The sequence below is a fragment of the Stegostoma tigrinum genome, chromosome 38 (assembly GCF_030684315.1).
Source record: "Stegostoma tigrinum isolate sSteTig4 chromosome 38, sSteTig4.hap1, whole genome shotgun sequence".
In the NCBI taxonomy this organism is placed as follows: domain Eukaryota; kingdom Metazoa; phylum Chordata; class Chondrichthyes; order Orectolobiformes; family Stegostomatidae; genus Stegostoma; species Stegostoma tigrinum.
In genome coordinates this window covers 12,809,277-12,827,886 of record NC_081391.1, presented here as the reverse complement: position 1 = coordinate 12,827,886, position 18,610 = coordinate 12,809,277, and the positions used below count along the sequence as shown (strand labels likewise).

The 18,610-nt window shown below is 40.9% G+C and overlaps 1 protein-coding gene across 1 annotated transcript in view; it reads right to left on the bottom strand.

The window, feature by feature from the left end:
- The window catches only part of gga1 (golgi-associated, gamma adaptin ear containing, ARF binding protein 1), a 58,280-nt gene extending 48,778 nt beyond the window's left edge, over positions 1–9,502 (bottom strand). The window contains exon 1 of the mRNA XM_048521155.2: positions 9,361–9,502. Coding sequence (XP_048377112.1) covers positions 9,361–9,403 — 43 coding nt within the window. The 5' untranslated portion in view covers positions 9,404–9,502. The remainder of the gene's footprint in view (positions 1–9,360) is intronic.
- Positions 9,503–18,610: the final 9,108 nt, after the last annotated feature.

Below are 18,610 nucleotides of genomic sequence, written 5' to 3'. Positions count from 1 at the left end.
TTCTCACTACTGTATTAAGCCACATAACACCACCCTACTCTAATTCAGAGATAATGGGAACTACAGATGCTGGAGAATCCGAGACAACAAAGTGTGGAGCTGAATGAACACAGCAGGCCAAGCAGCATCTTAGGAGTACAAAGGCTGACGTTTCGGGCCTGAAACATCACCTTTAGTACTCCTAAGATGCTGCTTGGCCTGCTGTGTTCATTCAGCTCCACACTTTGTTACCCCTGTTCTAGTTTACTGACAGGCTGCAATCAGATTATTACTGGGGCGATGTAGTGAAATACTTTTGTTTTGCACCCCTCACTGAAGTTAAAGTGTAACTTCAGCCTAAATCTGTGGCTGACCTGACTGCAGGACTTTGCATTGGAGTAAACTCAAGCTTTGGCACTTACGTTTAGAAGCATGAGATCAAAGACACCTTCCGATGCTGAACATGCATCTAGCTTGGTAACCTGATCCACAAAACATGGCCTTATTGCATTTGGATGGTTATGCACTTTTACCTCAGCATTGTTTAGTTTAGACTCAAGAAAGTTGGCATTCAAGACCATGCTTTTCAAATTCACATGACTAAAGGCACCATGGTGGCTCAGTGGTTAGTAACACCACCTCACGGTGCTAAGGACCTGGGTTTGATTCTAGCCTCGGGCAACTGTCTGTGTGGAGTTTGCACATTCTCCCCGTGTCTGCATTAGTTTCGTCCCACAGTCCAAAGATGTGCACATTAGGCAGACTGGCCATGCTAAATTACCACATTGTGTTCAGAGATGTATAGGGTAGGCATGTTAGCCGTGGGTAATGTCAAGTTACAGGGATAGGCAAGGGGGATGGGTCTGGGTGAGATGGTCTTCAGAGGCTTGGCATGGACTTATTGGGCTGAATGGCCTGTTTTCACACTGTGGGAATTTTATAAATTCAGAATTGTATACCCAAATAAAAACTAAATAGATCTAGGATTCTACTAACAGAATAACACACAGATTTAGCAATGTAATGTGTGTGGAGCTGACTCTAAGCTGCTCACTTCCTGACACCCAGATTAAACACTAAGAGCAAATAATATATTTCTTGTATAACATTCTTAAATCATCACATCAATTTGCTCCTAGCACAAATTACAGACATGTAGTTAACCCAATGTTACTCCTGCTTGAAATACACTTTCCCAAGTATTTCTACAATCTCACTTATTTTAACAAAATGAAGATGGAAACGACATGGATGTTTTAACTATTCTGAATTACACTTCAACAAATAAAACAAACAAGCAATTAAGCTCTGATTTCACAGGTTATTTTAATTCTTTAAGCTAAAAAGGAATCCACATCAATTGTGAGTCCTGTGCTCAAGAATTAATAACTATTTAGAAGAAAGATTGTTGACAGTAACAACGAACTTTGTCATTATTGGAGTGTTTTGTTTTCCAAGCAACAATTAAAAAAAGCATTCTTAGTTGATCTATAAAAGACTAACAGAAAAAAAGTAATTGCGCCAATTACAGTTAATATCTCCAATTTCTGTACGAACACATTTTAGACCTTGTTTAATCATCATACCAATATCAGAAAAATGAGCTAGCCATCTGAAATTTCTTACAACCATATTTTACCACTTCCATTATGCAGCAATATCACCGTGTTTACTTCTTAACACTCCTAAAGGTTGGGAAATCATTGCCAGCATGTGTTATTTTAAACTCGCTGTAATTTAATCACGGAATAGTATTATTTTTACATGTACAGATCAAAGTACTACTTGAACAGATAAGCTGGGAAACTCTGATATTGTCAGAAATAAAAGGAAAAATAATATCTATTGCACATATGGATAGAAAAGCAGTGTTTATCAATTAAGCACTGGCACTTTAAGACTCAGCCTAATTAATATACTGCAACATTCATTTAATATTCTTCTTATACAATTTTGTTAGGTTTTCACAATGAATATCAGCAAATCATCAAGGTGACAGCAACAGCCGTAGGAATCATGAATGATAGAAAAACATTTTGCACTTTTTACGCCGCTCAGCGCCCTCTCTAAAGCAATTACTTGACAGGAACTAGTACACAATTTGTCTAAAAGCTATGTTGCAAATGTGAACTTTCAGTTATATCAATCTCATTTCAATTTTGCCCCAGGGTCATGGTAAGTAAAATACTGTAGATGCTAGACATTAATGCTAATTGAAAAAGAAATCCACCTTTGTCTTGGATTCCGGACAGGTATTTCTTTTTAAACATACCTTTTCTGTCTGCGTGGTATTTTTGAAGTTTTCCTTAAGGAAATCAGAAGATTGGTAAAATAAAGAAGGGAAAAGACATTAGGAATTTCCACACACCAGGAAGTATTTAAGAGGAGTTGCCCATTTTTAAGTAATTGGACACAAATGTTGCTGAAATGATTAATACTGCATCTACACTGCAAATCTAGCAAGTTAAATTAATTTTTAAAAATATTGCTTTATACAGTTAACTTTAAAATAAAGACTAGGAGCAGGAGTAAATTATGTGGCCTGTCATGTCTTTTCCAATGTTCCAATACAATCATGGGTAGCCTTTTAGTCCAACTCAACATTCCCATCCACTCCCTATATCCCTTGATCCTTAAAACACCAGAAACCTGCCCATCTCATACATGATAGATCATCCAGAGGTCTCCAGCATAGAGAAATATGAAGATTCGCACCCTTTTGAGGGACAAATTTTATTTTCGTTTTCAGCTTAATTTTACACGATCAGCCCTCTACCCTAAGTCTTTGCCCAATGTTATAGGTTCTGCAGTGAGGGGAAACAGTCTTTTTTCTTATCTATTCTGTTCCGCCCCTTCAGAATCTAGTGTTCATCACTCACTCTGGGGTTTAGACGAGAGTATCCATGCCCAATTTACTAGGCCTCTCATCTAAGGGACCAATCTTTGAATATTCACTGCACCACCTCCAGTGCAAATGTATCCTTCCTTAAATACACAAACAAATGCTTTGCCTAAAGCTCCATCTGTGGTCTCACCAATCCTTGGACAATTATAGCAAGATTTCCTTATTATGGGAAGATAGGAACAGGAGTAGGCCATTCAGTCCCTTGAACCTGTTCTGCCAATCAATGAGATCATGGCTGATCTATGACCTAACCCCATATCCCTTAGTACACTTGCTTAACAAAATTTATTTCAGATTTAAAAATGATTTATAATCAACTACCATCTGTAGAAGAGAATGCCAACACTGGGCCTTTATCTTTATTCATGCATGGGATGAGGGCGTCGCTGGCCAGGCAGCATTTAGTGCCCATCCCTAATTGCTCAGAGGGCAGTTCAGAGCCAACGACATTGCAATGGGTCTGGAATCACACTTGGGCCAGATCAGGTAAGGCAGGCAGGTTCCTTCCCTAAAAGGACACATTAGTGAACCAGATGGGTTTTTCTGACAATCAACATTAATGATGACCAAGAATCCATTCTTAATTCCAGATATATTTTTACTGAATTCAAATTCCACCATGTGCCAAGGCAGTATTCGAATCCAGGTCCCTGGAACTTTATCTGGGTCTCTGAACTAACAGTCCAGTGCTAATACCATTAGGCCATTGCGTCTTGTAAACTTATGTTGTATTCCGTCCAAGGCCAATAAATCCTCCTATCCTTGTATTGTAAAATTAAATATTGTTAGTAAATGTGATTAATCCCATACACTCCAATCCACACTTTCCATTAGTGCAGTTGCATTGCTATTATTACAGGGACACTATTTTGTATGTCCAACAACACCAGCGTTGAAAAAACAAACATCTCTGAAATAAGTCACAGATTTGCAGCTAATATCATTCAAAATCGTCAGCTGAACATGTCTAGACATTTCAGAGTCCACGAAGGGATGTGTGTGCGCCAGCAAAAATCACCCAAGGGGAAAAGAAAAGATTTGCTTCAGGAGGCAACACAGTAAAATTCTTGCTTCTGGGTTGCAGGTTATCTGAAAGCCTACAAGCTACACCCTGACTTGCACCAAGTCTCATTCAGCCATCGTCCCTCTGATTTACCGAGGCCACCAGATGGCAATACTTCTAAAACTTGAAATCCTCATTTACAATTCCATCCATGAACTTGCCCCTTCCTAACCTTCGACAACTCAGACTTTTACATTCCATCAATTTTAGACTCTTCAACATTTCAACTTTAATTGCTCCTCCATTCCCAGTCATGTTGTTAGCTCCTACAGCTCTTAGTTAAACAACACAATACAGCACAGGAACAGGCCCTCTAACCGAATAAGATTCCTAATCCTTATTCTGGACATTACTTGTTGCCCATGTATCCCTCTATTGGTTTATATATCCCTCTATTGGCCTCAGCCTCATGTGTCTATCAAGTTACACTGTGAACATTGCTAACATACCTACTTTCACACCCTCCAGGGCAGGCAACATCTTCGTAGACATTGCCTGCACCCTCTCCAAAGCATCCACATCCTCTGTTAATGTGGCGATCAAAACTGCATGCAATATTCCAAATGTGGCCTACCTAATACTTGTACAGCTGAAATTTAACTTGCCAATTTTTATATTCGATGGCACAGCGAATGAAGGCAAGCGTGCTGTATGCCTTCTTGACCACTTTATCCATCTGTGTTGCCACTTTCTGTGGACCTTTGGAATTCTGTCCCTAATATCTCATGTAGTGTGGTGTCAGGTTTTAAGTGACTGTCTCGTGCAGTATCATCAGGACACAGATGAATTACAAATGAAGAGTCTACCCAGCCACAGTACAACATATCAAAAGATAAAAATCAAAAGACCAATTAGTATTGCAACATGATCACTGAGATGGCAATGCTGATGAAAGATCATTAACTTAATCAGGTTAACTGTTTGTCTCTCTATACGCGCTGCCTGACTTGCTGAGTCTTTTGAGCTTGTCCTTTTCTTAAATTTAATGGCAGAATACAAACAAGGTGATTGTGGCCCTTCCTTGTCTGGCATGTTTTGTTTCCACAAGAGGAAAATGAACATATACGGCTTCTAGTGAATGTAAGTGAATTATGTTACAAGCTTCACTGATTATTTAAAGTTGGTTGTCAGTGTAGTTATTGGTGCACACTGGATTGTTGGGAAAGAACTACGCAACTGAGTATCACATTCAACAATAGATGTTTTGGTTTGGGTTTTGATGTGGGGTTTGGTTAAGTATGATCTGTGCACTGCCTACTACAAATAAGCCAAGGAATGTGCTGTTTGATCTTTGAAAAAATAAATATAGTGAATTAATTACACATTCATTTCTCTGTTAGACCCTGTGTACATTTCTAATAGCTATCAAAACTCTGATTTGAAGAAGTGATGAGATGGTAACAACATGGGTTTCCTTTTAACTTTAACATATGCATTTGTAGTCTTTGTAATAAAATACTTTCCAGAAGATATTTCAAAGTGCTTTATAGCAAATTCAACACTTTCTGATGCGTGGACACAGTTGTAACGTATAAAAGGTGGCAGCTAATTCACACACGGCATGTGCCCACACACTGCAATGTGATAATAATCAGACACGTTTAGTTTTGATTGCACACAATTAGCTCCCTTAAAGTAAGTAGCTCAAAGGCACTTCATAGGAGCATTTTGAAGCAAGATTTACCATTGAACATAAAATAGATCGAAAGGCAGTGGCCAATGGCTTGGTCACAGCAATAGGCTTTAAGGGAATGAGCTAAGGGAGTAAAGACAGAACATAAGAAATAGGGGCTATTCAGCCTACACAAAGTCAATATGACTAACCTGACAGGGCTTTAACTCCATTTTCCCGCCTGTCCCCCACAACTCTCGATGCCCTTGTCAACCAGAATATGTCTAGCTCAGCCTTTAATGTATTCAATCAACCAGCCTCCACTGTTCTCTGGAGGATAGAAATCCAAAGACTGATGACAGTATGAAAGCAAAATTTTCTCCTTATCACCACCTTAAATGGGAAGCCTCTCATTTTGAAACTGTGGCCTTATGTCTGAGATTCCCTCATAAAAGAAAAACAACCTTGCAACATCTACTCTGTCAAGCCTCCTCAGATTCTCGTATTTCAAGAAGATCACCTCTCATTTCTTCTAAACTACAATGAGTTTGGGCCCAAACTTTCATCACCAGACAACCCCCTCATCAGAGAGATGTGTTGAGTGAACTTTCTGTGAACTGCTTCAAATGCAAGTTATGTTCATCCTAAAACAGAGGGATCAAAACTGCACGTCATACCCCCAGCATACCTTAACTTACAAATAAAGGCTGACTGCTACAAGTAGGGACCCAAAAAGTAGAGAGAGGTAGGAATGAAAACAAAGTGCAAAGTGCCGCAGAAATTCAGCAGCTCTGCCAACATCTGTGAAAAGAGAGACAGAGAATGTTTCAGACCAACATGACCCTTCTTTGGAACTGAGAGAAGTGAAGGTTTACCCTAGCTTAAAAAATAAGTACATTTTGAAGCTTTTTGGTTTGCACTCATTGGGACAATTCACAAGAAATACAAAAGGAAATGACATTCAATGTATATGAAAAGCATGATGTGCAAGTGCAGTTGGTCCCTCTACTTTGTATTTCTTACAATGAGGGTAAGGGAGAGCTTCAAAAAAACACCTATTTGTTCAGCAATACTTAAGTTTTGTACTATTAAACAACTATACGTAAACATCTAGTGAAAAATCCACAGCTCATGTACAAGGCAGCCCACATGCACAGAAATGGGCAGATGGCTCGTAAAAGCACCATTCCCTGATTCACAATGCACAAACATACATCAAATTGTTGAACTAGGGCTTCAGAAGCCTTGAGCATCTTTGGGGTGATATTACAGTTGCTCCTCCCTGGGCAGAGTGAAGGAGAAACTGCAAGCTAGGCAGAAACTAAAATCTAGCCACATTTGTGTTATAAACACAAGTAAAGAAGCACATGGAGTGAACTGATGATCATCAGGGCTAGAGTTCATGCAACATGTTCATTCCTCGTTATCCATGGGGGAATAGAAGGATAGGGCTTCCCACTGGTAATAAACAACGTGGACACCTCTCCTACATACTGCAAAGAACCATGCAATGTTTACGGAGGCAGACTGGACAAGACAATGGGAATAGAAATGACAGCCAACTATCTAGATCCACAGGGAGCAAATTGTTCAGATGAATAGGAAGGCAAATTATCTGGTGAGAAACTTCAGAGTGCTTCAGTTTGGAGGAATTTGGGAGCCCTCATGCATGAGCTACAGAAAATTATATGCAAGTATAGCAGGTAATAAGGAAGGCAAATGAAATGTTGGCATTTATTGATAAAGGAATAATGTGTAAAAGTGGAGAAGTATTGCTGCACCTGTCTGAAGCAGAAAGATCACATCTGGAGTATTCTGTACAGTTCTGGGCCCCTTCAAGAAGGCTGTAGATACACTGGAGGGAGTTTAGAGGAGATTCACCACATTGATTATAGCAGTGAGGAGTTTGTTTTATGAAGAGAGATTGAGCAGTTTAGGCCATACTTCCTAAAGTGTTTAGAAGTATGAGAGGAGATCGAATTCAGAAACACAAAGATGCAAAAGGGACTTAAAGTAGATTTAGAAGGGATATTCACACTTGTAGGAGAATCTAGAATGAGGTGATAGTTTAGATAAGGGGGTGACAGATTTAAAACAGAGCTAAGAAAAAATTGCTTCTCTCAAAGGATTGTGACTCTGTGGAATTCAACACCACAGAACGAAGACATTACCAGAGAGTAAATTTGAGGACAAGGCAGACTGATTTTTAATGAGTAATGGGTTGAAGGGATATAGAATGCAAGCAGGGGAGTGAATTTGAGGCAGAAATAAGAATGAGATAAGGTCGTATTGGATGGCCAAGCAGGTTGAAGGAGCTGAATTGCCTATTCTGTTCCTTATGCCCTTAGAGAATAAGAATTGAGTGCAGTTTTCCAATAATACAAGATCACATGACCATAAGAAACAGAAAGAGTAGGCCATTTGGCCTTTGAACCTGCTCTGCCACTTAACAGACTTGTGACTCATTCAAAACTCATTGCAATTGGGCATGAAAATGGCAACGTGTGGTAGGCTGTGAACCAAGTGTGGGTAAATGGGAATTCATAGTTTAATGCTTGCTAGTCAGCAGAGACATGATGGGCTGAACAGCCTGTTTCTATGCTGTATGACTCTACACTGACACTACGACCATAAGGTAAGTGTAAGGATGCCTAATCATATCACGTTGAGACTTAATGGGTAATAAAGTAGTAACACAAAGAAGCTGAAGGCTGAAAATGGTCCTGGAGGACTGTCTCGAATGCACGCTCATGGGTATGGCTAGAAGAGCACAGCAGGTCAGTCAACATCTGAGAAGCAGGCAAGTCAATGTTTCAGGCTGAAACCATTAGCCAGGATGCCTCCAGCATCTGCAGTCCTTATTGTCTCCAAGTCACTGAAAACCAATACTCTACAAGTTACCCACTGCCAGAGAGAGCTCAGCAAGTCTCTCTCCCACTGCAAGACTGCCCCCGCGATGAAGGGTCTAGGCCTGAAACGTCAGCTTTTGTGCTCCTGAGATGCTGCTGGGCCTGCTGTGTTCATCCAGCTCCACACTGTTATTTCCTTCCTCTGTGCCTGTCTGCACAGCTTGATCATCCCTCGTGGGCTCCAAAAAATAACTTTCAGCTTTTGTGCTCCTGAGATGCTGCTTGGCCTGCTGTGTTCATCCAGCCTCACATTTTATTAACTTTCAGATCTTAACAGTCGTGGCGAAGGGGTTCAGCCCGAAATCGCTGCTCCTCGGATGCTATCTGACCGGTTGGGCTTTCCCAGCCTCGCACCTACACACTCATGGGTATAGCCTAAGTACAGACAGAATTACTAGCAGCTCCAGACACCAGAGATAGACCCATTCATAAAGAAGCAGGCCCGGATGTCCCACCCAACGCTCCCCTGATTGGCAGGCGGTGAACAATCACCTGGCCTGCTATTGGCCGAAGGGCAAGTAATTCGTCGTCACTTCCTGATTAATCCCCACCCCTACGCCTTCCAAATCCACTTTAAAATAACCAACAATTGCTGCCGCAGGCACAAAAAGATTTCTCCCACAAAAGACAGAAGCTTCGGAACGTGTTTTACACCTCCGCTCCTCCAGATTTACCCGCTCTCCCCAACCTCGAGCCGAAGTCTACCTTCTAGAATATTCTGAGGCGAGTTCGATTAGATTGTGGGGCCTAGTGTTTAATTTTCACAAGAAAAACACAAAAGCTGCTAATGCCAGTCTCAGTCCTGCCCACGCCACCCCTTCCCCGAAAAAAGAATGTGTTTGTTTATTGTCAGTCAGTGTGGTGTGTTTTATCTGTTGCCGCTCGCACTCACTCAGTCGCGACTCCAGACTCTCCTCTTCTGGCGGCGCCGCCATCTTGGATCCAGCTGCAACTTCCCTCCTCCACCCGACAGGTGGCGCTGGCTCTTAAAGGGCCAGGCGCCCTCACTGCTGCTGTTAAAGGGCCAGGCACCGCGGCTGCACTTGAGGTGCAGGTACCCTCGCTGCTCTTAAAGGAGCAGGCATCTTTATTGCTGCCCTTGAAGGGGCAGTCATCCTCACTGCTGCCGTTAAAAGGCTACAGCCCCCGCAGCATAATTTCTGAAGAAAGCTCTTGAACCGAAACATCAACTTTCCTGCTCCTCTGATGTTGCCTGGCCTGCTGTGTTCCTCCATTTCCACATTGTGTTATCCCACACTTTCAATACTGCTCTGAAAGGCCCAGGTACTCTCACTGCTGCTCTTACAATAAGGGTACCCTTACTGCTGTTCTGAAAAGCCCAGGCAGCATGGCTGCCCTCGAAGGAGCAGGTATCCTCACTGCTATTAAAAGCACTCTTCACGGCACTCTTAAAGGGACAGGCATGCACACTCAGAGATAGTAAGAATTGCTGATGCTGCAATTAGAGATATGCACACTGTTGCTAAAGAGTACGCGCCTTCACACTGCACCTAGAGTGTAAATATCTTGTTGTCGCCCTTCAAGAAGTTGACAGCTTCACTGCTGCTCTTTAGGATTAGACACCTTCACTGCTGCTGTTCAAAGGCCAGACACTATCATAACTGCTCTTAAGAGGCAGACACCCTCGCTGGTCTTGCATGTAGACATTGTTAATGCTGCTTTTAAAGAAGGAGGCACCCTTAATGCTGTTCTAAAGGAGGAAGGCACCTACTACTCTTTTGAAATTGGCAATAACTATCCTGATAATGATTGACCACCAGGCATACACAAAGAAAGAATGGAGATGGTGGCAGAGGTTTAATGTCACTAGGCAAGATCTCCAGAACTCCAGGCTAATGATCTGAGCGATTTTGCCATTTAAACTGACAGCAAAAAAAATGGACTGCAGCATTCAAACAAGGCAGTTCACCACCGACATTACTGCAAATTTGTTTTCTTCTACGTTGACCTCCAAGTTTGACACACAGCAGAAACTTCCGAAGATCAATGCTGTCAATAATGTTGGCATGCCAATCACTGTGTGTGCAGTGTAGCTTAGGGACAACATTGCTCATCACCATCTTCTCAAGGGCAACTAGGGGTGGGCACCCAGAGGGATTAAGCAGTAATATTTTGAAATGAATGTACTAGTCGCACCTGAGCACTGCTGTGAGGTATACAGAACAAATAGGCAGCATTTGCAAGCTTTACTGGTTTTTCCTTCTGTGTGTTAAATGCTTACCTAGCCAACCACACCCCCACCCCAGCCACATCCTGTGAATGAATTTTTTTTAGGAATACAATTCATTAATGTGTTCAAAAAGTTGCTGGAGAAACTCATCAGGTCTGGCAGCAGCGTCTACAAGAACAGAGATCAAGTTGGCATTTCGCATCCAATGTGACTCTTCTTTGGAAAAGCAGGGTACCGGAGTGGAAATATTAACTCTTCTTCCCCCTCCAGAATGCTGCTGCCAGACCTGTTTAATTTGACCAGAACTTTCTGTTTTTAGTTCAGATTTCAAACATGCATAACTTGTATTTAAGTCATGAATAAATCTAATGATTCATAAAAAGAATCTGGATTTGAAATCTGGTTTCCATAAACCGTCACCAATTATAATAAAACCGCATCTGGTCCAATGATATCCTTGCTTGGTCTGCCCCTCATGTGATTCCAGATCCATAGTAATGGATCCACACTGCCCTCTGAAGTGGCTTAGTGAGCCACTCAGTCCAAGAACATTCAGGGATGTTTCAGTGACAATCATGTGCCATGAAAGAACAAAAACACAAATAAACACTAAACAAACTCAGAAACTCATCTAGCCTCCTCTAGCAGCACCTTTCCAAACCGACCACAAGGTCAGCAGATGTATTATTAAGAGCAAGGCGTGCACGTTCTCTTCCAAACTACGTACGTCCTAATTGGGAATAATATTGCTGTCTTTCATTGTTGCTGCATCAAAATCCTAGAACTCCCTCCTTAATGTCACTGTCGGTCAATCTACCCAACACGGACTGCAGCGGTTTAAGAAGGCAACACACCACCTTCTCTATGGCAAATAGGGATGAACAATAAATATTATCTTTTGACTTTTCGACCAATGTTTCATCCTGACCAAAAAGCAGTTATTTGTTAATTAGATAATATCATTGTCAGAGTGACAGCTCAGCAGAATGGTGCACTCTCTCCTATGAGAAATTCAAGCTGCCAGTGCAATAGTTGAGCCTATTATCACATTTATCATTTTGGAACAGCACTGAAGGAGTGCAGCATTGTCTTTCTGGAGAAGAGACATTAAGGCTCTGTCCACTTCCATTGCCCATGGTTTGATGTCTGGGTTGTTACATAGTTCAGCAACATACTGAAGCAAGATTATTTCAGATCTTGAACTTCAGTGAAATTCTTATATCAATATATATAAACATATACACACAGATCAATAATGTGCAAGATATAGGGGTGAAATCAGATGATCATATTGAAACAGCAGAACTGCCTACTCCTGCTCCCATTTCCTACGTTCAGATGGATTGAAAATGTAGTACCAATTTCACTGAAACTGATAGCCAAGTGGCCTTTCTCTCTTATGGTTTCTATGTTTCTATATTTATAAATTATTCCTCCATCTAGATTTGCAACTTTTTGTAGTTCACTATTTCAAACCCGAGGAAGGGGTTGTTTAATTGAACTACAGCTTTGCAGCCAATTTGCATACAGCAAGGCCCACAAATATTACTGCATGAAATGACTGGTTAGTCCATTTTAATAGCATTGTTTGAGGGAAAACATCTTAGCTGGGACACTGGGGAGAAATGTACTTGCTCTCCTTCCAAATTATACTATGGAATCAATATAGTATTTGATTTAGCAGCTCGGTAATAGAGATCTTGATTAGAGATCTCGATTTAACATATCAGCTGAATGGTTTCAAACCAATCAAACTCAAATATGCAATTAGGTTTGGGATCATTTAAAAAATGCTTTTTTCCCCATAATAATCCTCTCATAAGGTCAAGATTATGTCACAGCTGACTGTGCATAACAAACATACTACAAATCTCATTTTATAGTTTCACCTCCACAATATTTGCTCTCCTTTGGATGGAAGCGATTGACACCTGTATCTTGTATATCTATGTGTTTGTTTAACCTTTAACAACCTTTAATAAACTGTAGAGGATTATCTTGTCAAGTTTTGTACTTCCTTGAGAGGAAGTACACACAGTTAGTGGAGTGTGAGAATTGTCTATTTTCATTACTTCCTTTACTGATGTGAACTACATCCTACAGACTTTCTACCACTTGAACTAAAACAGAACAAAGAAGGATATATAAGGACCTGCACCAGGGACTACAGCATGACTGCTATTTGTCCCATTTTATGGTGTGCAATGGCATAGAGAATCGGTCAGATGTTTTCACATCTGTTAACGTGATTTTTAAAATGTTCTTTAAGGGGATGTGCGCATCGCTGGTTGAGACATCTGTGCCAATCTCTAATTGCCCTGGAGAAGGTGGTGGATAAGCTGCTTTCTTACAGTCCTTGGGGTGTAGATTCACCCACGGTGATGTTAGGGAATTCAGGCATTTTGACCCAACCACAGCGAAGGAACCGCCATGTAGTTCCAAGTCAGGATGGTGTGAAGCTTGGAAAGGAACTTACAAGTGTAGGTGTTACCACACATCTCCTGTCCTTGTCTTTCCAGGTGTTAGAAATTGTGAATGTGGTAGGTGTTACTAAAGGTGAGTTGCTGTAGTACATTTGTAGATGGTATAGCTGCCACTGGTTTTAAGCCTTTAGTCACCTGCCCTAATTTAATCTTGTTGGCTTGTCGGATAGCACTGCCTTGAGTCAGGGAGGGATATTCATTTTTGTTACTATATTGGAGGTACTGTATAAATGCCAGTTGTTGTTGACATTGAATCATTGGATACAGGAACAAGAGTAGACCATTCAACTCCTAAGCCTGTTCCACCATTCATTGAGATCATGGCTGATCCGTGGCCTAACTCCATATACTTTAATATCTTTGCTTAACGAAAATTTATCCATTTCAGATTTAAAACTACAACTGATCTTGCATCAACTGTCATTTGTGGAAGAGTTTCAAACTACAATTACCTTGTGTAGCATGTAGCACATTTCTGATTTTCCTTTTCTAACTCTGTTGAGATTTTGCATTTGTCCTTACTTCCTTACGTAACAGAATAGTCTTTACATGTATCAACCACAGACTGGTACCAACATAAGTTGAGTCATTGACGAGAAATGACTTGCAATTTATTTCCTAACTTTATTGCCACAGAGAATGGACTTTAGCAGTAGTTACAGTTACAGGCAACTGCACCAAATATTGCAAACTTGAGTTAATCGTTTACTTCTTTACAGTGGCCAGATCCGGACAGAGATAATGGGAATGAGTAAGAAACAGGATATTTAATGCCAGTTCTTCCTAAACCATGAGGGGCCAGCTTATGTTAATACTATATTTGATAAGGTCCTGTGTTAGGTGCATCTTAGATAACAGTACAAAACCCAACGTTGACCCGTACATTTAGTATCAGCAATCTCATTGCCTCCTTTACATTATTCATTCCCCATTAATGATTATTTCTGTTTGCGAGTAATAGGAGTAGTAGTCAGGAATAAATGTATATTGAGACTGTTAGCTGTGCAGGGCTCTGAGGTTTACTGCCTTACCTTTTAGTATGAAAGCTGTTGGTTCACATCCTGATCAGATGCTACATTAAGTCAAAGCTGAGGGTTAACTATAGTTCTGTTGGAGCTGCTGCTGTTTGTTAAACTGAGATCCAATCTGCCCTCATAGTTGGTCATAAAAGTTCCCATGGCACCACTTCAAAGAAAAGCAATGTCACAATGCTTTCTGTGGGAGTTTGAGGTGAGCAGTTTGGCTGCTGTTGTTCCCTACCTTACAGCTACACTTCAAAACTACTTCAGTGAAGCACTTTGGAATACTTGGAGGTTGTGAGAGGTGTTAAGTAAATGCAAGATACTCCCTTTTTTTAACAAAAAATTTCAAACTGCAATTAACAGAGAGCCGGGCATTAACAGTTCTGCAGAAGGGTCACCAGACCCGAAACATTAACTCTGTTTTCTCCTCCACAGATGCTGCCAGACCTGCTGAGCTTTTCCCGCAACTTCGTTTTTGTTCCTGATTTACAACATCAGCAGTTCTTTTGGTTTTTATTAAGAGTTAGGGATTTCCCCCTGGAGAGGGGTTATGTGATACCTATCAATATACTTGAGGCCTTTCCTGACTAATGGGCAATTCGGGTCCTCCTCCCACAATCAGTTTTGAATTTCGAGTTTAATTTGTGGAGTTGATTTTGTTCCTGTGTTCCTTTAAGAGACTGTTCCATAATAATTTTGTCTTACCTGGTTTCAGTTCTTATTTGGTTATTCAAAAGAATACAACAACATGACCGGGCTGAGAGTATAAGGTAATGGATTTGGAATCCATTGGGGTGATCCAGTGCAGGTTTGATTTCTGCTGACTATGCTTCTCATTGTTCTAACTTTAAACAAGTGCCTACAAACTTATAATCGCAGAAATGTTAAAGAAAGTCCTTCTAAGTAAGGGACTGTTCATTAGTTAATTAATCGTTTTTACTTTTCTCAAGAGAGTATAATGGAAAAATGATCTGTAGCTCAACAAGTAACACTCTTGCCATACATCGTAAGGTTCCAGCTTTTGAGGTTTGAGCATTGAAGTGAAAGCTGACAATCCAGTGTGAGACTGAGGGTGTGCCAAATGGTCAATGTCCTGTCCCGGCCCCATCTGCCTGTCCTGGTCAATGAAGAAGATCTCATAAAAATATAGGAAATAGGAGCAAGAATAGGCCAGTTGGACCCTTGAGCCTTAACTTCAACCAGCTCATGTCTGATCATCTACTCCAACGTAAATTTCCTGCACTATCTCCATATCCCTTGATAATTTAATATCTAAAATTTATCCAACTTTGTCTTGTCATTACTCAATATCTAAGCCTCAACACCTTTTAGAGAGCAGAATTCCAAAGATTCACAACCCTGAGTGAAGAAATTTGTCTTCTTCTCATTGTGAGATTGTGACCCAATTCTATATACGTCCTCCACTCCAGCTGGGCGAACATGCTTCCTGCATCTATCCTGACATGTCCTGTAGGTGTATGGTGCGTTTCAATGCGATCAACTCACAAACTTCAAAACTTTAGAGTGTACAGACCCAGTTTCCTCAATTTCTCCTCACAGGACAATTTTACCATCCCAGGAATCAGTCTGGTTAACCTTTGTTGTATTCTCTCTTCTGCTCCCATGTCTTATTGTCTAAGAAACACAGATGCAGTCTCCTCAATCTCTTCTGATAAAACAATCCCAGGAATTAATCTGGTGAATCTCCATTGCATTCCTTCTGCACCCCTCTTTTAATAAGGACACCTAAACTATCCATCCACACCCTGATGTATTGCAGCATTCCCCTAATAATTGTCAGAAACACATTCAATCTTACGTAATCACAATTTACAATCCACTACACCTCGATAGTAAGAACCCCATGTGATCTGATATACCAGAAGTTCATGTCTGATAAACCAGATGCCTCTTTAATATTCTTTGGTTGATGTGGGGTAAAGAAAGTGACCATATAGGATTCTGTTTCTCCCTCAGTTAACCCATTGTAGAACAAGAATTGTCATCAAGGAACTGATTCGTCTCACAAGAAGCTTTATTTATGGATAGCTTACAGAAGTTGCATTTCTCTAAATTAGACAAACATAATAAGCACACAGGTTACACAGAACAAAAAAGCCAAATTGACGATGCAAGTCATTCACTTTGACTGGAACAGACTCAAAGAGGTTGGGTGAAGTCTTTGCTGCCTGAATGTTTATGTTTGGGTCCTTGTGCTGTATAATAGTAACATTTTTCTACATTGGGTAGTGAGTGTTACTCCCAGCTCAAGTATACAAAAGCCAGAGGCTGAGAAATATAGAAAAAAATAGGATTGGAGATAGATTTTTATTTAGTAATGGGTTTTGGAGAGAGGGCTGGAAAGTGGATTTGAGACTGAGATGAGATCAACCATGACTGTATTAAATGGAGCAGGCTCAAGAGACTGCATTGCCTACTCTTGGTCTGGTTCTTTGCTTAATGAACCATTCAGCCCTTCAAACCTGCTCTGCTAATCCATTCCATACATGGACCATCTTTAGCCTTTTCTAAAAGGGGGAATTGACACTAATAGGTCCATATGATCAGAACTAAGATTGCCCAAACTAATTTTACACAGCACCTTTGAGGCCAGCGGCAAGGGAAGACTTCATCTGAGAAATCTAGACTAAATTTGATTCTGTGGCTCTGGAAAGGAAAGCACAGGGTTGAACCATGTCTTCATCCATGAGGTTTGATATAGTTATAGAATCCCTACAGTGTGGAAACAGGCCCTTTGGCTAAACAAGTCCACACCGAACCTCAGAGCATGCCACCTCAACCCATCCCCCTATAACCCACCTAATCTACACCTCCCTGGAGACTATGGGCAACTTAGCATGGCCAGTCCACCTACCCTGCACATCTTTGGACTGTGGGAGTAAACCAGAGCACCTGGAGGAAACCCACACAGACATGGGGAGAAGGTGCAAACTACACACAGACAGTTGCCCAAGGCTGGAATCAAACCCAGGCCCTTGGCGCTGTGAGGCAGCAGTGCTAACCGCTGTGCTACTGTGCTGATCATTTCGTGGAGGCTGTCACTAGATCTGATCTTTTACAATTAGACACCTGACAGAAATGCATGTTTCCAACATTTACTACATTTTCAAATTTCCAGCACTCATGGGTTACTCTTTTTTTTGTGTGTGGGGGCTGGTGTGGTGTTGCGGACATTTGGGCCAAATAGCCTATATGTGCTCTTACGTTTTTATGTTCTTATGAAAAGAAAAATCAGCTAGTGTCTTCCCACTGGTGGCCACACCTTCAGCTGTTAGGGCTTAACCTCGAGAATTTGCTCCTTAAAACATCTCTTGTTGCCTTCCTTAAAAACAATCCCTTGGACTAACTTGTCTTAGTGTTTCATTGTTATTCATTGAAGGGATGTGAACAGCACCAGCATGCCAGGTATTTGTTGTGAATCCCTAACTGCCCTCAAAATACACATGCAGTCGATGTGGTGTCAGAACAGGCTTCCTGTAATAGATTGATGAAACAGAGACTAAACAGGCCTTTGCAGAAGGCACTTAAATGTCCTTGAGGCTCTTGATGTTACAGGTAGGTCTGGCCAGCTAATGTCAACAGATATCCCCCCTTGAAAGACATCAAAAGTGAACCGGAGGGAGTTTTTTTTTGCAAAAATCTACTTCATTCATGGTTACCACAATTTTGAAATTTACTTCAATTCTGAATTTATTTCATTAAATCTAAATTTCATCAGTGCAGTGAGATTTGAACTCACTTCTGGAACTCAGGCCCCTGGATCACTCCTGTGAATCTCTTTTTGATGTTTCAATGATATTCGAGGTCTGCATTTGAACAGGTATTAAGGAGATAATAGCGCAGAGAGGAATACTACAAAATTATTAATTAATAGTTCAATATTAAGCCAGTCCCTACTGACAATCAACAAAGGGCCCACAGACTAAATTCTGGTATTGTTGTTTATACATGGTTCAGCATAAACTAAGTTTTAATGAGGTTTAAGCTTTCCCGTCAGTGTTTCAATTCTTTCTTCACCAGTAAAGGAGAACAGGAATTTGTATAGCACCATTTATCTTCAGCACATCCGAATGCACCTTATAGTCAATGATGTACTTTTGTTTTGCTTAAGGGATATGGGCAGTAAATGGCAAAGCCATCATTTATTGCCCATCCCTAATGGGCTTCGATCTAAGCTTGCTAAGCTATTTGAGTCAACCACATTGCTGTGTGTCCAGAGTTACATATGGGCCAGACCAAGGATGATGTCAGATCTCCTCCCCCAGAGGACATCAGTGAACCAATTGATTTTTATAACAGAAAAACCAAAAGAATTGCAGATGCTGGAAAAGCTCAGCAGGTCTGGCAGCATCTGTGAAGGAAAAATCAAAGCTAAAATTTTGGGTCTGGCAACCCTTCCTCAGAACCTATGGTAGCTGGCAAAAT